The 23,720-nt window shown below is 53.6% G+C and overlaps 1 protein-coding gene across 2 annotated transcripts; it reads right to left on the reverse strand.

Moving 5' to 3' along the window:
• Positions 1-22,708, reverse strand: FOSL2 (FOS like 2, AP-1 transcription factor subunit). 2 transcript variants are annotated; one of them, XM_017645262.3, is made up of 4 exons: positions 21,897-22,708; positions 12,053-12,304; positions 7,135-7,242; positions 1-4,736 (listed from the first exon to the last, which is right to left on the reverse strand). In XM_017645262.3, the coding sequence occupies exons 1-4, from the start codon at positions 21,996-21,998 to the stop codon at positions 4,221-4,223; spliced, it is 978 nt and encodes a 325-aa protein (XP_017500751.2). In that variant the 5' UTR covers positions 21,999-22,708; the 3' UTR covers positions 1-4,220. The 2 variants fall into 2 exon arrangements, with proteins under 2 accessions (XP_017500751.2, XP_017500757.2); XM_017645268.3 differs by lacking the exon at positions 21,897-22,708 and adding an exon at positions 20,008-21,758.
• Positions 22,709-23,720: the final 1,012 nt, after the last annotated feature.

The following is a 23,720-nucleotide window of genomic DNA, read 5'->3' on the forward strand; positions in this document are numbered from 1 at the left end:
TAAATGGAATAAACTTTTAATCATACAGAGAAAATAATTTTTGAGGAATGGGGCAGGATCTTCCGTTGTGTTCTCTTACAATGTAGACTTCTCGGTGGTCACTGTCCCCAGAGGAATGACAGTCCATCTTTAAAAACAGAACCTTTTTATACAGTTTATACAGCACACATCACAAATCATTTTAGAAAACCAAAAAGCATCATTAGCCTAATTTTTTTTTAAGATGAAGCAGAGAGGGAGAGAGGACTGGGTATTTTAATGCTGTTTCTAATGAGGCTTGGTACAACACAAAGATGTAAACATTTAAAATAAATAATAAAACAAATGTCGGTTTCTTTTCCTCCTCCCCTTCCCAAACCCCGCTCAAAATTTGACCCAGACCCTCCTGAACGTGTCCACATTGGAAAATTAAGACCTTTCATTGATGTATGGTCAAAACACTAGAAGCATGAGAAGGTATCAAATTAGTAGTGGGATGACTGACTAGGTTTCCTTTTTAAAAGCTGGAGGACATGGGCACACCTGGAAATGTACACACACACGTACACACATACACACCAACCTGTCAATAAATAGTGAGATGCTGGCTTTTAAGATGAATGCCAAGGAGACTCAACAAGCAGAAAATAGCAAGGCCCTTTTACTTAACTTTTTAAAAGAAAGTTACATACACCATATATCTTATTGGTTCACAAATTCTACAAGGACTCAGTTTACCCCTCTAACCATCTGAGGAGTGCAGAGCACTTCACAGAGGGAAAAGAGGTTTAGAGGTGGGAGGATATTGTAGGGGGCGGTCTTTGGGGACAAACCTCAGACTGAAGGCAATCTTGCCTCTGTCTTTGAAGAAAGACCTTCTCACCTCCAAGTGTTTCTGCTTATCCATTACATGGGGGGCCTTTAATAACGGATGTCCTCATCCCTTAGTCTCTTCTGAAAGAGGAGATCTATCTATATATATATGTATGTGTATTTGTGCCCAACAAAATGCCTGGCACATAGTAGGTGCATATTCTTTACTTTCTTAAAGGGGCCATGCGCACACCTGATCAGGGAAGGAGATCAACAGGAAGCTTCTGTGGTAAGATTGCAGGGAACACAGTTGGTCCATCAAGGAGAGGGGAGAAAAGTCCTAAATGTGTCTACGACTGAGCCCACCCTGAAACTCGGAGCCAAGTGGGAGTGAGAGGAGACACCTCTCCCCAAGGCCTGAGAGAGGGGAGCAGGAGCCTCTGATGGCTCTTGGCTGTGTGTGATGGCCACAGTGGACACACACACTTGGCCTTTCTCACAGGCAAAACAATGATTTCTTTCTGAAAACTTCCCCAGTGAATTCTGTGTGTAGAGTTGGCTCCTGGAAATTCCTAGGCTTCATCTGGGATCTCCTCTCTTTCCTGTGCCAGCAGCTGTCCCCATCCACCCAGGCAGGAAGAGGACTCTTCCCAGAAAGGCCAGCCGGGTGGCCGAGAGGACTGTTTCACACTAGCCTGTCAAGGAGTGTCTGCTCTATGCTGCCCCAGAGCTGCCTGCAGCTCACCCGGACTCCACACCAGCTGCCTCGTGGCTGGGGACACAGGGGAGGCACAGCAGGTCCCAGTCACACTCAGAGGCACCCCTACTGCAGCTGTTCCCTTAGCTGGGGCCACGGAGGAGGAAGCAACAGGCCGGTGTCTGGCGATTCTGGAGCAAGGGTATGTGTACATGAACTTGGAGAACAAGCCAGAAGGAAATAACTGAAAATATGCTCACGAGTTAGGTGTGAATATTCAGCCGTCCCCAAACAACCTCTGGCTTTGGAAAAGCCAAACCACCCCCTAGAACAAAGCCAGAGGGGTCCTGAATGGCCACACAGCCTGGAGGCGCCTAACATCCCATGGGGTGGCTGGGGTTTTGCCTTCTGCTGGTCCCAAAGCCAACACAGCTTGAAATCTCAACTAAATCCAAAGTCTGTCTGAGGAATGTCCAGTCTGGCCCCAAGTCAGATTGTGACCTGCATTGGCAGTGCCAAGTGGGGGCTTTTAGAAATAAAACACCAGAAAGCAGTGCCATTTAAGTAATGTATACATATGCAAAAGAAGCAAATAGCTCCAAATCGGCCACAAAACCAGGGGAGATGATTAAGCTTCAGAGCTGCGAGCCTGCTTTTCTTCACCCTGCTTGTGCCACTCCTGGCTGACTTCTGCTTCTTTGATTAATCTGAAGCCAGAAAGCCAACTGCCTGATCTTACTAAGAGCACCCTCACCCGCCAGGCCTGCCCTCCCAGAACCTCTGGGAAAATGTGAGAGCAGCATCCCAGCCAAGGAATGTGGAAAATAACATTTTTTTAAAAAGTATTTTTGGACAAAACTCCTTTCCTTTTAAGCTCCTCTGTCTGTGCAGCCTATGCTTGCACACATCACTTCCAGTCATAGCGGGCTATGTATTTTCAGCACTGGCTGTTCCCTCCTGTATCTAGTGCATGGTAAGGGGGTAATGGACATTAAATAATGGCCAGCGCTTGAGGCCTGGCTGTGTGAAGGGATCAGGGGAGCCCATGTGTCAAGTTCTCTTCTTTCCTTCCAAGTCTACCTTTGAAATTGAGCTCCCATTGGATCTGATTTAAATAATATCTATATAGTTTAAATTATCATACAATGATTTCTAGAGCTGCATCACAACAGTGGGTCTCCCTCAGAGCACAGCAACACTGAGGCCAATTCTGGAAGATCAGCAGGAGCTGTACCCTTGGGAGGAAAAGGATGGGGTTACGGGAGGGCAGGGATCATGCAGAGTTATGCTGGGCTATGCTCTTGCGGGAGGCCAGAAGGACCCCAGCTCACCCCCTCCCTCGGGGAAGGGGGCAGCTCTCCTGCGGTGGGAAGCAACTGTCTTATCTGATTTCAGCAGCCCCCAGGGATGACACATAAGCCATAAGTCATAGAAAGTTCTGAGCCAGCTGTGCACGGCTGGCTGACCAGACTGGAGGCCACAGTGGGGAAGGGGCAGGGGAGCAGGAAAGAGAAAGCACTTGATTCAACCAGCAGGCAATAGAAGACCACAGAGGGTAGAAGAGGTCTGGGAGGTGAGACACCAGGTGCTGGGGATGCTGGGGATGCTGTGAGGTGAATCCCTCTCCGCCTGTCTCTCTCTCTCCCTTTTGCCTTTCCAACCTCCACAAAGGTGCCTTTGAGGCTTGGAGAGGGGCCCGGCCCACGCTTATTAAATCTGTGGGTGGCGTCACCCTGACAGCCAGGTGTAGGGAGGGTGGAGCCAGCAGGGACTTGGAGTGACATGGGGTTCCTTGGGAGGGACACCTCCCTGGTCTGGAGAGAAGGGTCCGGGGCAGAATGGTGAGGCAGCAATTAAAGGAGACGTCCTGCTCAAGACACCGGGTGAAGGGAAGCTGCATAGGACACCCATGTGGCTTGTTGGCACTACTCCTGACCTGGTAATTAGGCATTTGGCAAACCCAACCTGTGCTCCAGCTGTCTCACTCACACCCTGTCTTCTGGCCAAGCCACTCCTCCAAAAGCCATGTCAGAGGGTGGGAAGGAAGGGCTCTCCAAGCCTCCCAGTGATGGCGGCACCTCCTGGAGAGCTCAGGGGGCCCTGCTGGTGGTTCTGGAGATGGCGGTGCACCGGGAGGTGTCATGGGAGGAAAGGGTCTGTATTGCACATTGACTGTCCCTTTCTGGACAAGTCAGCCCCAGAAGTCACCTGCTGCTCCATCTCCAGAAAGGAAGAGCTTTAATATTTAGACCACCCAGATGAAATGTCATGGCAAACTGGATAAAAACCAAGAGGAAGTGAAATTGACACTTGGGGGGAGGAAGGGGCAAAGAGAGGGAAGGTGACACCAAAAGGCACCGAGCATGCTTGGCGGGGCAGGAAAGACACCATCACTCCAGAGACCTATTGTAACAAAGGGACAGGAACCGGCCACACCAGCTTCAGGCTCTTCAGGAGCCAGAGAGATGCCCCAAGTCTACCAACCAAGTTCTCCAAGGCTTTTCAAGACACAGGATTTGCTTTGCAACATGAACGTGGGAGGAGGTCCCATCATCACTTCCAAGACATCATCCGAGTCCTCCAACGCCTCTCCACCGAATCCCACCTGGGTCCCCCCCCCGAGAGCCAGGAGGCTCTCTGGCAGGGTCCCCTCTCGCCCTCACTGCCCTGGAGTGCTTGAAGGTGCTGGTCCCTGGAAAGAGGCAGTGACGAGGACCCCCTGGGAGCCAGGTTACAGAGCCAGCAGAGTGGGGGAGTTCAAGGAGTCTGAAGACTGGTCCCCACTGCTACTGCTTCTGCGGTGAGCCTTGGAGCAGGACTCGGAGGGTGACGCAGGTGACTCCTGCTCTAGGACGCTGGGGTAGGTGAACACGAGGTTTGAGGTGCCTGGAGTGATGGCAGGTGTGGAGGTCACCACGATGGGAGTGTGCAGGGGCTCCTCCCCATAGAAGCCCCCAGCAATGCTGATGGGCTTGATGACAGAGCGCTGGCCCTTGTCCAGCCCCGCCGATGACGAGGGGCTGTCTTCTTCTAGCGGCTCCTGTTTCACCACCACAGCACCCACTCCGCCGCTCCCACCGCGCAGGGGCTGCAGCCCCGTGGCCGGCGGTGAGCAGCGCTCCTCCGGGCTGATTTTGCACACGGGCCCGTGGGCCACCAGCATGAACTCCAGCTTCTCCTTCTCCTTCTGCAGCTCAGCAATTTCTTTCTGCAGGCCCGACTTCTCCTCCTCCAGCTCCTCTGTCTCCTGCAGGGGAAAGAGAGGTGTGTGAGGGACAGCAACCTGCTGGGGACCTGCCGCGGAGCTCCAGAGATGGTTCAAATCCAGGCAAGAAAAGGAAAACCAGCAATGTCCTCAGAGAAGCAGCCAGCTCACACACCTGGCCACAGACCCTCCTGGTCTAAGCTACCTGGAGGCTCAAGATTCCTTTTATTTCTTAAACTCCAGTTTGAGAAAGGAGAACACTGGCTTAGAGAAAGGGTGAAACAACAACTGTAGCTGCTATGAGTGGGCACTTTTATTGTGCCAGGCACCATGTTAAGCATCTCATAGGCATTATCTCATTCAATCCTCTAACAACTTTTTGAAACAGGTATTACCATCATCCCATTCTGCAGATAAGGAAACTGAAGTTCAGAGAGGTTTAGTAGTCTGCCCAGTGTCAGAATAAGCAGGTAGGGGAGCCCAGATTTGACCCCAAGGCATCAGACTCAGAGTTCATACGCTACTGCGCTCTACTGCTGTGGTGGCAGGAGCACCTCACCCTGAGGGGGCAACGGTGAAGTCCGGAGGAGGAAGGGGCACAGCATGCCATTCTACCTCCTTTCCGCCTGTGGCCTCAGCCCCATCCAGCCTGCCTGTGGACACAAAACCACCGAACTCCAAGCTCCACGATGGAGGAGACTTGCCTGCACACACAGGCCTAGGACAGTGCCTGGCTGGTAGGAAACGCTCCATTAACCCCAGCCGGCTCATCACAGCCCCACTTCCCTTTCTTGCTCTGATTTCTGAAGCAAGTGTTTCAGGACTCGCAGAAGCCTGGGAGAACATTCAGTTCAGCCCCAGTGCTTCAGCAGCTGAGGAACCTGACAGCCTGAGCGGGTATGTGAGGATGGCGGGGCCCCACTGCAAGGACCTCAGCCCCTCCTTTTTACGCAAAGCCAGAGAAACAGCAAATGCCCGTGGAGGGAGTCATTATGAAGACAAAAAGGTATGTCACCAGCTCCTCCCCACTATTTCCTTAACACAGATTCCTGTTCAAGAATGAGCTGATACGGGCCAAAGCGTCACTAAGCAGAGAACAGAGTATTCCGGAGTGAAAAAAAGTTTCCATCTGTCTCAAGGGTCTGATGTCATGAGCTTATGAGAGGTTTCCTGCGGAGGATGTGGCTCAGGGGCCTGGGGGCGGGGTGGGACGGGGGCTGGGGGGTAGGGTGTGAGGCTTCTGGGGGAGAGAGTAGAGGAAAGCAGAGGGACCCTGGAGGGTGGGGCTGGTGGTGAGGAGTGCCCAGCGTAGACCACAGGGCCTGGCTCCTGGCAGGGTTCGTGGTGAGGAGGGCTCTTCTGGGGGAGTCTCCTCATGGAGCGCTGGTCACTGACAGATCCACCCCACCTGGTGCCGGAGACCTCCACTCTGCCCCGATTCTAACTAACACCCCCATGGGACATCACTACAGGCATCACAAGGTGTATGTTCAATACCCAAGGGTGAGGGCTCCAGGCGGACAAAGGGAAGCTCAAGCGGGTGGATGCAACCTGGGCGGATGAAATAAAGTGATGGCATGTGCTGGGTGATCTCCCGGGCCCCACCCGGGCCGGCCACTGTAAGGATCACTGACAGAGTCTCCAGGCCTCTTGACTTTGAAAACATCCAACCCAGGGGACTCAGCCCTGGCTCTGGGCTTCCTCCGCATGGCACGTGGACCATCCCACAGGGCTACACTCCGGCGGGAGTTACGTGATGTGGGTCAGGTCAAGCTTTCCAGAGGGCAGGGCAGGGCATGGGTCCCCAGGTGTGGGCGATCTGGCATCAGGACAGAGTGACTCACAAGGGCAGGACAAGGTACCAAGGCGATGGCTTAAGGCTCATAGTCAAGGAAGGGGAGCCTCCTGCCCATGAAGGATACTAGAAAAACCACAAACAGAACAACTCAGCTGGCACGCGGCCCACCTCTGCGAGACCCAGAGAGCCCTGAAGAGATGAAGGAGCCCACACGGCAGGCATCCCCCTGCCCGAACTATGTCCCTCAAGTTGGCTGTCGGCCTGGGGGCAGCTGGAACCTAGAGAAGGAGCCCTGGAGGGCTGCAGGTGTGGGCCTGCCCAGCTCCTGGGCCCCATGATGCCAGCACTCTCGGCCATCCTGCGCTCAGGAGCCCCGGCAGGTCTGAGAGCGGGGGACATTCAGGCACTGAGTGAGAAAGGGGGCTGGGCCTGAGAGCCTGTCCAGTTCTCTCCTCTGGGCCTCCATCCCCCTCTTTTCTCAATCAGGGCAGCGCTAACCCATGTGCTCAAAGGGAGAACGATTTGTCACCACGAACTCATCTGCAGGCCAGTGGTGGGCAAGGAGAGGGTGGGGGAGCCAGGAGCCTTGCGGCCCTTGTCCCAGCCCACCCAGAGACGCCTCTGCCAACGTGAGCTCCTCACCGCCTGCAGCTTCTCCGTCAGCTCCCGGCGTCGGTTTCGGCACTTGGCTGCAGCCAGCTTGTTCCTCTCTCTCCGGATTCGACGCTTCTCCTCCTCCTCAGGGGAGAGCTAAGGGCCAAGGTGGAGGATCATGATTAGGTTCGGGTAAACAGTTCACCAGCTTTCTCTTTTAAACTGCATTTTAAGTAGGGCGAGAAACTCTCTGGGGACCGGGGAGAGGAAGGCAGGGGGAGTGCAGCCAGGGTCAGGGGTCCCAGAGCACGCAGCTCTCTGCCGTGTGGCCAGCCCAGCGGGCGCTCAGAGCCGACCGCCTGTGGAAGGCGGTGTCCCATGTTTGAGGGAGAGCACGGCAGCAATGGTCAGGGGCTCAGCAGCCCAGGCACAAGGGCAGCATTTGTCGTGTCAGCCCTGATTCGGTGCCAAGTCCAGAGAGGAGGAGCTGGGACTGCTTCCCCCAGGGTCCCCTTGTGCGAGTCAGGCCTGGCCCTACCCACTTCAGCAGTGCTGCCAAACCCTGGCTGATCACTCCCCCATCACGCTGCCTCTGCTCGCAAGCCTCTTTATCCCCATTTCGTTAAGAAGCTGGGTCCAGAGAAGAACCAGCCTGGGGGGAATGTTCTGCTGCCAAAGCGAAGGCCAAGGATGCCGACCCCACTCCTGACCTCCTCTGCAGCCCTGGAGTGCCAGATGTTCAGTTCACCCTGGAGGACTCGGCGTGTGCCAGGCACAGTAGGCCAGGATGGGCCCAACAGGCAGAAGGGAAAGGAACCCTCAGGCACATTCAGTCCTGCTGCCCACCACATGGGTCCATTCAACAAATGAGTGTCTCCTATGTGCTAGGATCAGTTTGAGGGGGTCTGAGATTTACCAGAGAACCAAACAAACAAAACTCCCCCTGCAGAGCTTCCAATCCAGGTCACTACAACCAGGCTGGCTGGGGGCCTGTGACTCCTGCCTCAGGGCATGAGCTGTGCTCCACTACAAGGGGCTGAGGTTCTGTTTACATACAGCCCTTCCAGGGCTGTAACCCCAGTGTCCCCTGCAGGCAGAGGTGACACAAGGAGACGGCTGTGGGCCAAGGCAGAAAGCAATTCAAAAAGGAAAGGCCAGCCCATTCAGTTATCAGACGTGCGTGGCACAGGTACTAAGGGCCAAGTGCAATACCAGGGGTTAGAAGATCCTGAGGGTCCTACCCTCAAGGGAAACAGCCAAAGCCACTTTTCAAGGGAGCAAGAGAGGCTTCCCCCACTGAGGGATGCTGCCTCCACTGCCAGCCACCCCACAACAGCAGGAGCCACTCTCCTGGCTGGGCCCAGGTCCGAGTCCCCAGCACACTCCCTGTAGCCCTGCAGCTCTGCTGTTGGGATGTTCTGAACAGCAAAGCAGGACACAGCATCAGAGAGGAACCCCAGCCCTGTCTATACCGAGGTGACCCAAGGTGGCAGAGCCCCACACCTCGTTCTCCAAATGCTGGCATGAAACATGCCAGTGACTGCTCAGACGGGAAGTCTCTCTGGGGCATCAGGCATTTGGACAGAGAAGTTCATCACAGCTTCTCAACTTCCGAATCCTCCCCCAACAGTCAATATGCAAGGCCCAGAGGGAGGCAGGAAGCCTGGCAGGCTGGAGAAACCTGGGGCCCCCTGGCGGCTCAGGGCCCCCCTCCCAGGGCTTCCCCTGCGTGTGCTCCTGCCCACTGCACCCGCCTCAGGGACCTCCTTCACTCCAGCAGGCCCCGGCTGTGCCCCTTCACCTCCTCCGCTGCCCCGGGGATGAAGCCCCAGGCCCAGCTTCCCTCTCACCAGTGCCCCCCTCAGCTGTGTCTCTCACCCCCTGCAGGCGCACCAAGCCCGCCCGTTGGTCATGTCTCTGTTAGTCTTCAGGTCCCTTCCAAAGACCTGGTCTTGGAGTCTCACATTCGAGTCCTGGTTGACTTCCCCCCTCAAGCCCTGTCCACAGTCCCAGCCTCTAAAATCCTCCCCGTCCCCAGGAGAGCCAGTCTCTCTCCACATTCTCTCTTCTGAGAGGTATCAGGCCAACTGGGTATAGAATATAGAGAGGGTATTTCTGTGTGGCGTTGGGCGAATCACTGAACTGGGCCTCCAATTTCCCTTTGTAAAACGGGATTAAAAGGACTGTCCTGCCCCCGAAAGAGTTTCTGTGGCGATCAAATGAGGTGCATTGTGAGAGCGCTCTCCAAACTAGAAAGTGCTAGAAAGAAGATGCAATTCAGAAGTCTCCTCTGATGCTTCTTCTGAGTCCTCAAAGAGTCCACATCAACTGGAGGCCCAGAGCCACCCTGCTGTGTGTGGGGGTCAGCTGCCCGGCAGAGGTCGTGAGGCCACTTGGCTGAGACCCCCAGTACTTGCTGTTCATAAACCTGTCTCAACCTGAGCTCAGTAGTCATCAAGAGAGCCTGATGGCCCTGCTGCAGGCCTGAGTTCAGGGCTCCCCACTGAAAGGGTTGCCAGGGCTCCCCTTGAGAGCCAGCTGAGCACCCCCATCACTGATAAGGGGCAGTTCGACCTCTCTTCCCGCTTGGCTGCTTCTGGACAATTTCTGGCCTCCCTACTGGCCTAGAAGTCTCTCCCTATGGGAGCTGTCAGCATAGGAAGCGTCACAGTGACAGCAAATGGTTACAGCTTGCATGTGTCAGTACCACCATGTACCCATCCATAAGCCACACACACTCCCTCCCCTCAGTGCCTCCTCACTCACTGCCTGTGGCCTCGGGAGCCTTCAGGGCAGGCTCTGGAGGCTCCGGTGGGGTGGGGCCCCAGGCTGGCTCCTGCTAACAGGCTCCTCCCCTGGGAAGGCAGAGGTAGCTTCAGAGCGAAGACCTCAGGCTAGGGAGCCCCAGAGCCAACAGGGTTCCAGGGTGCCCCTGCCAGGCTCCCTCTAAGCTGCCGGGTAACTGTCTGAACTAACTGACATGGGATAAAACATTCCTGGCTCTCTCCTTCCCTCTCAAAAAAAGGAAGGAAATTCTCCAGACAGATTGTCTTAGGGCCTGCCTAGGTGAAGTGGTGGAAAACCACAGGGCTGAAGGTCAAAGAAGATAGATTCCAGTCCTGGCTCTGCTACTAGCTCACCATGTGACCCTAGACAGGGCCTTTCTCCTTTCTGGGCCTCAGTTTCCTCCTCTGTAAAATGGGTACAGAGGGAACATTAGAAAAGCTGGTCTCCAAAGTCCTTTCCAGATATCAACTTCTAAAGTGGGTGTAAGCTGGGCCCAGCAAAGAATGAGAAGTGTCCAGCACAGCTTGTCTTGTCCTGCCAGTCCAACAGAGTTCCTCAGAAAACAGGCTCTCACTCGGGGATCACTTAATAGAGGGGGAATCCAGCTATGAAGTTCGGCACCTTGGACTTTCTGAAGGAAGCAGATTAATAAAGGACATTATGACCACTGTTACTGCAATATTTACAACTAGTTATGGAAAGCACAGTGGGGACATTAGCCACTGCCCCAGCAGAAGCCCATCTGCAACCACAAGCTGCAGCTCTTACAGTATCTATGACACACACCTCCCCATGCTGCCCTGCACTGGGCCTGCATTAATGAAACACCAGAGCATGCAGCAGACATAAGGCCCAGCTTTGTCCTTGGGAACAGGGCTCCTGCAAAAGCTTCCAGTTCCTCTGAGCAGCAATTCTTGTGACTCTCTGTATCTTGGGGACCACTGGCACTGGATCTATGATTACCCAGTGGGGACCATTTTGGAAAGTCCATGAACTGGAACACTGTAGACCTGGGGAACCCGGAGTAGAGGTGGACAATGGTTGAAACGGGGATGCGTTCTGATGCTGGAACTGAGGCCATTCTCTGGGAGAACATTCACTGTAAAAGGGATTCCACTGCTCAAGCATTTTCCCTTCCCTGGACTCATGGTGGCGTGATGCCGCGGATAGCAGAGCTGCACAGGGAGCCCATGGAACCGGGCTCTGACCCAGAATTCCCGCTCACCTGCTGAGTGGCCCCAGGCTGCCATGTCTGGGCCTTGGCTGTGTGATCTGTGAAGGGGGACTCTTTGAAGGCACTTTCCCTCCTTCCTGGAATCAGGCATGATTCTGATTTTGCTTTGGGGAATCGGGGCCTATCACTGCCCTGGCTCGCTGTTGAGACAGGTGATGGGCCTTTTGACTATGTGCAGATGCTTTTGGACAGCAGAGGCCCCCTCCACCAACTCTCTGGCATCCCTGCCTGCCAGGTGGACTCCTTCTCAAAGCTGAGCCCCTCGAGGAAAAAAATGCTGACATCTACCCTCCTTCCCTCACAGTCAGCTAAAGCAGCTGAGTAGACTCCAGAGACCCCAGATGCACTTCTGCAAGATGCATTCCAGGCTCTGGAAACGGGCTCCTGCTTTGAGTTGGAGGCCTGGGACACTGAGGAGGACGGAAAGTACTGTGGGCAGTACCGGCCTGGTGCCTGACCTTTTAGATTTGCTGCAAGTCTCATCAGCACCAGTTAAGAGCTAATCCAAGAAAGCTCCCGGCTGGGGATCGTTGGCTGCTTGTCCTGTGATCCCTCTGACAAGGGTCAGAGAAGGAAACTGCAGCAGGCAGGTCCTAACTGTCCTTCCCACCTGCTGACACCTTGCCACTCACAGCATGCTTTCCCACGAGTGATCTCATGTAGTGGCAACAAGGCCTGGCTGGCAGGCACCATTACCCCCATTTCGCACAGAGGAAATGGAGACTCAGATTCTCAGGGACATGGGTGGGATGACAGAGCCAGGCCTGACTCGGGTCTCCAGCTCTGCCTCCAGTGAAGGTCATGTGCCCTTGGCCCCTGGCTCCCTCTTCTCCCCAGGGTGCCCAGAACATTGACCTTGCTCCCACCAGTCTGCAGAAGAACGGTCTTTACTACGAGGCCCTGAAAGCCACCAAGTTGGCTCCTTTACACTGATCCGAGCTGTACCTGTTCATCTCTCCTCCTGCGGCCCACAGTTGTGCCAATGGTCTTGATCACGCCGGGTCTTGGGAGGGCCATGTGCCCAGGAACAGAGGCCAGGCTCGGCAAGGGACTGTAGGGGTGCGAGCGGGGGTACGGGTTGGACATGGAGGTGATCACAGTGGGCTGCACCATCCACTGCAGGTCCTGGCTGGTTGTGATGGCGTTGATGGTGGGGATGAAGGCGCTGCCTGAGCCAGGCATATCTACCCGGAACTTCTGAAATGAAGAGAAAAATAGCATTGAGCCAATAACCACCGAGCAGAACAGGACAAGCCAAGCAGGAAGCAAAAACTAGCAGAAAGCAGAGTTGGTGCTTAGGGGGCCAAGGTCAAGATACCAAGTGGGCTTCCCTGGACATGTCCAGCAGGTCCTGCACACCCAAGAACAGGGCAACCTTTATTCCTGGGGCCCACGTCAGATCTGCTCCCTGACTGAGCTCCTAGGAACTCCATCCTGGGGTGGCTTAGCAAGGATGTGGTCATATCCCAAATGACTTCTAGGATATGACTGCTGCTCACACTCAGCAGGCCCTCTCTGTAACTCCCTAGGCTAGCTATGCCCACAGCAGCAGCAGGACCAGCCTCCCCCTTTGGCCTCCTGAGCTCCTGGGCCACCTGCCATTTATTCCCCAGGGTACCAGCTCAGGACCCCTCAAGGAGATTTGCATACCAACAGCTCTAGAGTAACACAGACCACCAGGAAGCTTATCGTGTCTGCTTTTGTTACTTTCCAGACAGGTTCAGGATGGGGCTGGGATCCCACCATGGGGAGATCAGGCCCATGAAACAGTGTCTTCCAACCCCATAGACTGGAAGTGGCAGCATTTGCTGCCCGGCTTCCCTTAGCGTCCTTGTCCTCCTTCCTCACCCCATCTCGCCCAGGACAGATGCGCTGTGTCTCTTTACTTATGTACGTATCCACCTATCTGCTCACAGATGTGTCTGTGGAAACTTTGGTGCTGCTAGCTCAGAGTTGTGTCCCTGTCTCTTCATCTATGCCCAGACCACTTTGCAGAGCTCTCTGGAATGTGCTGCAGTAAGGATTCTGTTTAAATATAAAATGATGACAGACTGCAAAAGCTGAAATGGGCCATGCTCCTCAGCAGTTGAACCTGACCTTTCTTCAGGGCAGCTACTAGGAAGAGAGAGAAGGAGGGAGAAGGACTCCCCACCTACAGCTTTTCAGGGGAACACTCCCTGAATGGAACCCTCATCCTCAGAGGATTCTTATTTCCACAAAAAGGTCTGCAAATCCTTTCTTCCCTAACCTAGTGGGTGAAATGAATAACGAACACTTAGCGAGCACTCCCCCAACGACAGGTACCAAGGTAGCTTTAACCTCAATTAGCTCATTAATTCTCCCTTTGAGGTAAGAACTACCATTAACTCAATTTTAGAAGCAGAAATTTAGGTATGGAGAGATTATGTTATCTCAGGCCACACAGGTAATAAGCAGTGGGGTCAGGAGTCAAACCTAGGTCAGCCTGACAGAGAGATCACAGCTCTCAAACATGGCACTATACAAGCTTCTGTAGCATTGCTTTCTTCTGAAATCCAGCCCCAAGTGCCAGCATCCACCCGTACTGCCCTCAGAACATCAGGTCAGCCCTGCCAATGGTCCCTGCAGGCCTTCCCTCTCACCCAGGAGGCCCTACAGGTCTGTCTGATCTCAGATGAAATCCCGCCATCAGTAGCATGGATGCTACAGCCTCCCCCCTAAACTGGCCCAGTCAGACCAACCAGAAGTATGAGCAGCAATGGCAGCTGCCACCACCGTCTTTGCCCCTGGTGACATCTGGGGTCCTACTGTGTAAGTGACGCTTGGAGCACCTCATTATAGCTGAGGGAGTGGGGGTCCCTTCCCTGCTCACTGCCCTGCAGCAGCCTGACCCCAGTCTGGGTGGTAGAATGGGGCTGCCTCACCTCCCAGGCTGCCCCGGGCCGCAGGCCAAAGGCATTCAGTGAGGAGGGCTGCCCGGCGCAGTGGGGTCCAAGTCACCTCAGAAGGCAGGCTACTGGGCTTTTTATCAGGAACTGACTAAAAAGAAGTAGGTAGGTATACACGGCGTGCATGGAGGGAAGGTGCAGTGAACGAGGAGGAGCCCGAGTGAGAAATGATCTTTAAGGGCTACAAGTGGGACAAACAGGGCTGGGCCGTGAGGAGGCAGAGCGCTGAGAAGGTGTGAGTGTGGCACAACACACACAGGAGCCCTGAGGCCCACACGGCTGTTTCTCGTGGGCTGCTTGCTGGGTGGGAGGCTAGGGGGAGTCAGCACTGTCCGGATTTGAGGCCTTAGCGAATCACTGAGAACCCAGTCCCTCTGTCTGTAAAGGGGAATATAACCAAACTCACTGCACTGTCGTGAGGATTAAGTAAGTAGCTCCTTGTTAATCACAGGCTATAAAAATATACCAGTGGCTCTCAACCCTGCCTGCACATTATTCCAAGGAGCTTTTTAAAATTACCAATGAGGGAACCAGCCTCACCATTAGGGTTCTAAAATAACTGGTTTAGGGTGGGGTTCTGATAAGGCATTTTTTAAAAATGCCTGAGGAGATTCCAGTGAGCAGCCAGGGTTGAGAAACGCTGCTCCAAACAAATGGAAGGTGACATCGTCACCACTACCACTGCCACCATCACCACGGTAAGGGTCTGTGCACTGTGCACGCGGTGGCTCCAGGGAGAATGGCTGGCTTCCCGCTCCTGGGAAGCACCCAACATTTTTATTTCATTTCTCCCCCCAAGTCAGCGTCTGGGTTTGAAGAATACCCAGGGCATCCAGCCATGGTCTAATGTGACCCTCCACCTTTTGGGGGAACTGTCAGGAAAGCACCCAGGAAATTCACGCCTCACTCCAACAAATGAGAAATAGCTCCCATTTCAGGCTAGGGGAAGCAACAAAAAAACCTGAAGCAGAGCTTGGGGACCAAGATCCCGCAGGAACAAGCGGATGACTCTCAGCCCTTCCCAGGGCCCTCCAGTCCACTTGCTCTGTGACTGCAGATCTACAGAACGTGCTCCCCGGCCATCAGCCAGATTCTTTGCAGCAATGACTTGGTCTAGACAAAACAAGACAGCAATAAAAACAAGGCAGCAGGTAATGACTGCCTCTAAATGCATGTACAGCTGGTTTCAGAGGGAGGTAAAGCCATCTGGATAACACACTGGCTCTAAACTGCAAGGAAAACAATGTCCCATCCCCAGAGGGGACTGGGGCTCTGATAAAGAAGGCTTTTGTCTCCAGGAGAAGCCTCTCAAGACACACACGCAAACTGAAATTAGATCTGGCAGAGGTATCTTGTCTCAACTATGAGGGTTATTCAGAAAGTGGCACTGTGGTAGGAGAGAAGTGAGCTAGGAGTTTGCAGTCCCAGAAGTCAGGCTGGTGTTCAGTGCCCATGGACGCAGAATCAGTCAAACGTCATGTTGGAGATAAACCACTGTTCTCGATGAACAGGTTAACTTAACTCTGAGCAGAAACCAAGATAGTTTGCCGGATGTGGGGATTCCAGAGGTTTGGTACCTGCTGCAGTGCCAGGTGTGCGCTGGGAGTAGGAGCAAAGACAAGGTAACCCTGGACCTCACTTGACTTCCCTGGGGCTCTCCAACCACCCCCACCCCCAGCCCAGAAGCTCCTCCTCTAGGGACAGGATAGAAGATGCTGGAGGCTATGTGGCATTCCAGCCTGGCAAAGCCTCTAAATGCTTATTTAACTGTGTCATCCTGTTGACTTCTGGGTGGGCAAGAATGCCTATAAAAGGACAAACTGGCGCCCACCAATCTCCTAGAGCTGAGTCTGGCAAAGTTCTTCTGAAAAAGGCCAGATAGTAAATATTTTAGGCTTTGTGGGCCATACAGTCTCTTTTGCAACTACTCAACTCTGCCACTGTAGCATGAAGCAGTCAGACAACGTGTAAACAAATTGGCGTGCTTGACTTCCATTAAACTTTCTTTACAAAAATACATGGGCCATAGTTTGGGGACCTCTGTTCTAGAGGATCATTCTCATCTCCTATGCTCAGGATGGGGGGAAAAAAATAAAGAGAGGCAAGGAGCAAACAAAAACTCAGAACTATTCCTCTGATCCAAGGGGTCACAGGATGGACTCTCTCCCATCAGATTCAGTCTCCAGACCTGAGGCCAAAGCTCGAGCCCTTACAAGCCTTGCTGTGGGTCTTTGGGCACCAGAACCTCCTTTATCGTGCAGCACCCTGTATTTAAGGGTGCTGTTGGGCTGCTCAGTAAGTATGCATGTCCTCCTCCCACTGCCTATGCAAAAGACAACTCAGAACACAAGAGTCCCAAATTCATCAGGTCAGAGAGGTCCCTGTACCCCAGCAGTTGCTGATCTGGGAAATGATCATTATGAACTCTACAACAGGGCCTTGGATTCAGAAATGAGGGTCACAACCACGGCCTTCTGTAGAAGGGCCCAGGAAGTAGGGTTTGGGGTCCCTTTTCCTGCAGACATGGATAGCGCAGGGCTTATCCCAGAAACTCCTGAGCTGGGCAGAAATGGCATTTGAGATGGAAGCCAGGGTCGGTGTTCTTGGCCCATCCTCTCCAACAGGCATTTCTCTATCAGACTGGTTTCCAACCAGGCCACCAAGCATTCCAGCCATGTACCCCATGCCTATGACCTGTCTCAGCAGGCAGGCATGACTACACATGTCTAGGAAGGGTCTGGGTTTTTACTCTTAAGGAACCCCCCTCTTTTTTAGATTCCCAGCATGGGAAAGGAAAATTCCAATATCCCAGGAGACTGGCTCAGGGGAAAAAGGATAAGGGCAAACCCTGCCTCATTTGCCCCGGACTATCAGTTAAAGTCCAGTTTGACTCAAGCACTCTATATTTGTACTGAACTGGGATGTTCTCCTCAGCCTCCTATATGGAATTCTACCAGTCTTCATAGATTCTGCACTGGACAGCCCTTTGACCTTTCATTCCTATCTGAGGAAAGCCACTTATATCACAGTAAAAACTGGTTGCTAATAATTCACGATTTCCCAAATTTTCACAGTATACACACACTATCGCAGGTGACCTGTCACCTTCCTCTCTTTCCCAGGTCCACTTGAAAGAACCATGCTATCCCCTCCTTCTAAATGTCAGGGAAAGATAAGGAAAAGAAGCAAGTGGCTGATTGGGAGTCAACCCCAGGTTCCCCACTTGCTTTCCTCCCAGGGCCCTTCTGGTCAGAAACCCTGCCCCAAAGCTTGGGGGGATTCTCTCTACTAATCTGTGTGTGCCTTTTGTACCCCTACCAACCCTCAGCTCCACACTCAATGGGAAGGGTATGTCACCTCATCTTCCCTAGAGCCACAGCAGGGCGAGCATGGCCAAGTCACTGCACACGATGGGAGAGAGACAGCACCGGGCAAGAGGACACTTCCATTGCCCCTCTCCGGTCCGGTGAGTCCAAGAGGCATAGGGTTACCAAGCTGGGCTGGGAACAGATATATTTTCCTCAATCAGGGCAGCTGCTGTCATTATGAAATGCTGCGGCCATCAAAAAAGACCACATACTACATGGATGAGACATATCCACAAAGTAACGACACTATTTTTTTCTTTCTTTCAACAAATAGACCAGAAAGTTGGCTTCCTCAATTCCCCGAACCAGTGCTTTTGTTCCTGTTCAAAAGAGGAAAAAAAAACCCTGAAGGTATAGAATGCAAAGGTGCCTGCTTTCTTGTGCCTCGTCTTGGTGACTGCTCTGCCAGGCTAACTCCTGAAATCGAGAAGCTAACTAGACGCAGGGTCAGACTCTGCTTTGGCCCAGCCGGACCACCCAGACCTTATATGTCAGACTAGGCTCCTGACAGACCAGATCTTTTGATAGCTTCCAAATATCAAATTCACCCTCAAAAAGACACAGATTTGTTAGCAGGAAGTATTTTCAGAAGCATTTGCTAAAGGCAGTTCCAAATGAAGGGCATTATAATGGGGCACACAGAGGGCATATGCAGACTTTCTGTGTCTAATAGGATGGCATTCAGACAAGTATTTAGTCACTAGTCACCTTAAGGAACAATTATGCAGGGACAACAGTGATTTGGATGTGTAAGTCCTGGTGTGTTTGTACTAAGAAAAGTTTTTTAAAAATGAGCTTCCTAGCTTTACGCTCGCCTTGAATAATGAGGCAGGCAGAAATAAAGTAATGGAAGCACACTCATGGGTTTGGATAGGAAAACTCAACTGCTACTCACACAATACATGACTGCTGTTTCACCCCACTTACTTTGATGAAAAAGTGATGCTGACTTCCACCATCAAGAGTCAGTGGAATTAATTCCTGGGGTAACATTGTGTTTGATCCTAATCTACAACATCTGTAAGATCCAGGCCCAAAAAGAACAATAAAGCACCAAATCCTTAATATCCACTTCCCACCTTCCCACCAATTCTGACCACCACCTCCCGAAACAATTCCCAGCGTCCTAATACAAACACAGCAAGAAAACTAGCCTCGGGGATTCATAGACTGTGTTTCCTCCCTAATAAACGGACTGACATCAAAACAGGGAAAGAAAAAGCACTCCTTTTCAACCAGTTTTATTTAAAACAGAAAAAAATGAAAGAAACTGCATTTAGAAGTCAAGCAGTTCCTAATCACTGTTAAATATATCGCATTTATCTGTCCTGAATTAAAAAGAAAAAATCCTAAGAATTCTGAAAATTCACCAAGTTACCACTTTCTGGGGCTGGAAAAATACATTCCCTGGATAGTTCTTCTCAGAGCGTCCCATAGGGGGCGATAGAGAGGTATGATTGGGGCTGACTTAGGAATCACAGTCATTTCTGGTAAAAGTTCTTTGATGTGAGGAATGTCCCAGCCTGGTACAGTTGGCAAAAGTTCACTCCGGGGAATTTTGTGTGTGTGTGTGCGCGCGTGCACGCGTGTTTCTTGGGAAAGGGTGGCTGCCAAAGGACAGCAATAGTCTGGTATTCCTTGATTCCAAGAAGGAACTGTCCCTCTTGATTTATTTTCACAAGTTATCTGAGGAACAGACAAATGACAACCTTGGAAAAGTTCTGGGTCTTGTTTTTGTTTTGTTTTTTCATGAAAAGGGGGCCTAGCTGATGAAAACAAGTTATGAAATGACCTATGTTTGTGTAACTGGTTGGGTTGCGTAATGCTCAGGCCCTGAAACCGTAAGAGTCGAGCAGCCAGGCAGGGCATATATCTGGGAGGTGTTTTCCTAGGAAAGTTAGGAGACAGAGAAAACAACAATAAAAAGAAAAAGCCAGGAGGGGGAGGCATGTGCCACTATTACTGATAAAACGAAATCACCAATGACCAACCTTTGAGATTAAAACTATAACTGGAACAGGAAATATTTTTCATGCTTCAAGTTCCTGCCATATACAAGAACAGAGGTTTCAACAAAGAGTTATCTGCTCCCCCACTACCCCCTGCACCCAAGTCACTGGAACTCACGACCGTGTATTAAGATCAATCTTTATGAAGCTAAGGAGGAAAGTTCTGGGTTGAGTAAACAGCAGCAAACTTACCAGGGATGTTAGATCCCACAAACAAAGACATCAGGCAAAAATAATATTCACTTTGCCCGAGGAAAAGCCAGAGAACTCTCTTTCACTGACTGGTCCACTGAGACGCCACTAAGGAGGAAGGCCCATCACTAACTGCCAGGAAAAGTCTCCCCATAAAGGAAGCTGAGAGAAATAAAGTGATTACAGGTTTCATCTGGTATGTAATAAAGTTACCTTGAGCCTGAGAGCGGGCGGGGTCATAGCATAGACTTGTGAAATTAAAAAAGCCTCTCAAGTCAGTCCTAGGACCATAGAACAGCTTTGCTCAAAGTTGGAGAGATGATGGAAAAACCCTTCCCTCTCCTCTTACCATCTCCCTCCGCTCGGAGTGAACAGACTGAGAAACTCGTCTAAAATGTTATTACCTTGCCAATCCTTGCGGTTTGAAAGGCGCTTCAGTGAAGCTGTTGGGCCGAGCAGTCAGGCATATATGCGAAAACCCCGTGCAGTAGTTACCACTAATTGCAAAATCCTCATGTGTTACAGCATGCTAGGAATTAGCCAACAGCTGCTTTTTGCTTCGGTAATGAGGCCCCATTACACTGCTGGACTGAGTTCTCTTCCTTCTTCCTAGCACTGGTTTCCTGTCTGATTTTCTTCCAAAACAGGGAATTGCCTCCACTCACATCCTGGGCTCAAAGCCCTAGTGACACAGATTATTCAATGGGGGCAACTGATGTCCGGTCTGACTTCCCATCTAGGCCCCAGAGTCTGAGCAAAGCCAGGAGGCAAGACTGTATATTTCAACGATGACTGCCCACAGAAACACAGCAGAAGAAACAAGGAATTAAAAGCTCTTTTGCTGATTTGGGGAGGAGGAGAGGGACGTTTCGGGGCTGTTGAGTTGGTGAGGAAATAGGTATAAATAAGTCTAACCCATTGCCTAATGATATTTGGGCTCAGTATGAACCACTGAAAGGGCTGGAGAACAAACAATATCAAACACTTTTAGGACAAAATTTGAAACTCATCACGATGGTGCTTAGTACTAAGGGTGCACTGACTGCACCCTCAGTGCATCAACTGGGCTCTCTCAAGTGGGTGCTTGAGGACAGCAGGGGAGGTAAGGGAAGAAAGAAAAGCCATTTGGGGGACTCACTGGGTTTGGGAAGATGCTTTGGAAAAGGTATCCTTCTTTGGATCCCAAAGACAGCTGTGTTTCCATTTTACTCCCCAGCAGGCGCCACCCTTCCCTGGAAGCAAACCCCAGCCCCTCTTCACTGGTTGGCTTCTAGAGGCCAAGGCCACTGCCTTACCAGGAGCAACTCTTGCTGCAGCCAGCTTGGCTAGAGATTCCACAGATCCTGAATAGAGGCGGGCTTCAGGTTGTAGTGGTTTTGTTAAGGCCAGCTCCCTCATAAGCCAGGGGGTGGGTGGGTGGCTGCTGCAGAGGGCAGACTCCCCACCACCACCCCACCAGCAGCACCTTTCTAGTATTCATAAACACACAAATCTTGTGGACAATTCCTCCGGTGCAAACCAGTCCGGCTGCTTTACAAACAAGTTGTTTGTCTGCCTCCCAAACCATCCAGGAGCCTAAGAGGTCTCTTTCTCTGACTTCTCTCTGCAGGCATCCTTGCCCCTGATGCCCGCAGACCGTCAAAGCACCCCTTCTGGTGCCAGTGCAGGCTCCTACTCTGACCCTAACAGAAGATGTGTGGGCGCAGGGCACACAGGCGCAGTCCGAGACTGTAGAGGCTGCCCTCCTTCTTCCTGACCTTCACACCTGATTCCCAGAGGGACAACCCTCGCCCTCACTCCGGATTACTTGTAGGAACCCAACCATGTTTCTGAGTACCCAGCCTCTTCCAGAAATTAACTAAGACTGTTGGAGAGCGAGCAAAGAAGAGAGGGAGACGGCTTTCCTGCAGGAAAAGCGTCCCTGGATTAGGAAGGGCCAGCGGGTGCAGATTTTTTTGGTCCACCACGGAGAGGGAAGACGGTGGAAGGGCGGCGGAGGTCCTGGGAGAGGGTCACAGGCTCCCGAGAAGGGGGCCTGCAGTTCCAGCAACCTGTCTGGATGAGATGTAGGGAGAAGGAAAGGGTTTGCTGGTTATCAGAGCTCACTCCCAGCTCTAGTTTTTAAAAAGTGGTGGCGGAGGTTGGTGTGGGGCAGGACAAGACGAAGTCCAGAACTTACAGTGGGGCCCATAGGAATTTTCTCACCAAGCCGAGAAAGGTAAAAGAGCAAAAGCGGCAGAGGGAGGCAAGGGTCCGCCCGCTCCGCCAGGTGCACCCGCGGCCCCGCACCTACCTGCTGGCCGCCGCCGCCGCTGGAATAGGACTCGGCGTGCGCAGGAGAGCCGCTGCTGCCCCGGGACGAGGTGTCAAAGTTCCCGGGATAATCCTGGTACATGATCCGCGGTGGGGGCCCGAGAGGAAACAGGGTGTCTTTCTTCCCCAGCGCTCGCCGCGGCCGCGCACCGGCTGCTGCGCGCTGCTTGCCTGCGCGGCCCGGGAGGCGGCGACTCTACGGGAACAGTGCCTCCGGGGCGCCGAGCGAGGCACTTCGTCCCTGCCTTCCGCGCGCCGCGGGCCCAGGGGTCCACCCGGCCCCTCCCTCTGAAAGTCCGCGCGGCGCCCGGCCCCCTCCCCGCCGCGCGCAGCCGGAGCCCAGGCAAAAACTGGAGATTAAAAAAGAAGAGGAGCCAGGAGGGGTCACGCTGGCCAGGCCTGGGAGCCCCCTATTTCAAAGAGGGAAGAAAAAAAAAACAAGCGAAAAGAAAGGCTGCCGCTTGGAGAAACTTCTGTTTCCTCCTTTTAGAAAAGGGGCTGAGAATAAACTTCCTGTGGCCGCCTCGCCGCCGGAGTTTCGGGGCGGCTCGGACACTGGACTGGCTGCAGGCGGCCTGCGCCCGCCCCGCGGAGCTCAAGCCGAGCCGGCCTGAGGGGCACGCGGCCCGCTCCCGGCGCCGCGCGTCCCGCGCCGGACCTGCGCCCCTCGCCTCGCCCGCCCGCGCCTCTCTCCCTCTCAGTCCCGCGGGCGCCGCTCACTTGCTCGCTGCTTCGCTCGGAGCCCCTGCGCTCTGCCCGAGATGAGTCACTACAATGGCACGAGTTCAACTCCACACTCTTTATTCTCCAGCCCCTGTACCATGTGGATTCACTCACGTCAACCCCAGACTCCACCTTGCAGGGAGGAGCGCGCGGGGAGGCGGGAGGAGGCGGCCCGGGGGGGAGGAGGAGGAGGAAGAGACGGGCGCTGGAGGAGGCGGCGCTGCGCTCCCCTCTCCGTCCGGGCTCCGGGCCGCACTGACGCCGGCCGCACACCGTGCGCGCGGGAGACCGGCGGTGGCGGGGGTGCGAGCGGACCCCCGGCGCGGCTTAAGAGACCCGAGGCGGCTCTGGCCCTGCCCCCCCCGCCCGCCTCCCCACCACCACCCTCCCCACCGGCCCAGCGCCCTTGGTCTGTTCCATTGGCGCACGTTGCCAAAGATGGTCATCTGCGTTAGAGGACGCGAATGCGGGTTCCCTAGCTTTCGGGTGACGTGGAGGGAGAGGGATTCCCTCGCCGGCCCCCGCGCGCGCGTCTCTGGCTCCCCCAATTCCACCGCCCGGGGAAGGGGCGCGGGGCGGGGGCGGGGCCCCGAGAGTGGCCGCGCGGGCCTCGGCGCCGGGTTTCACAAAAATATCGCAGTCCTGAAGAGCGAGACGGACGGCGCTCAGTGAGACGCCCCCGCGAGGCCTGGAGCCGGGCGCGCAGAGCCGCTCTCAGGGAGGGCGCGGACGCGCACGGTCCCCGGCGCCCTCCGCGGCGCCGCGCAGCAGGCGCCCTGGGCGCGCAGGGAACCCGCGCCACCGTGCGGCCGGGCCTTGGCGGGGTGCGGCGCCGCCGGGCGGAGCCGCCCTGTTTTTCCCTCCGTGGCTGACTGCCCACTGCTTCCCCCCATCTTTTTTTTTCTCCCCTGGCCCTACAATTAATTTGTTAGGAGTAGCCTTGAAGAAATTAACCAGTCGACATTCCTGCCGCCCTCCATGCGGGCAATTAGGACGCATTAATAGGAGTAATCGGGCATTATAAGCAAACTCTACTGGTACGAAGTTTTAAAAGGCAGGAGACGGGGGGCGGGTAAGGAAG

The sequence above is a fragment of the Manis javanica genome, chromosome 1, assembly GCF_040802235.1.
Source record: "Manis javanica isolate MJ-LG chromosome 1, MJ_LKY, whole genome shotgun sequence".
NCBI lineage: Eukaryota > Metazoa > Chordata > Mammalia > Pholidota > Manidae > Manis > Manis javanica.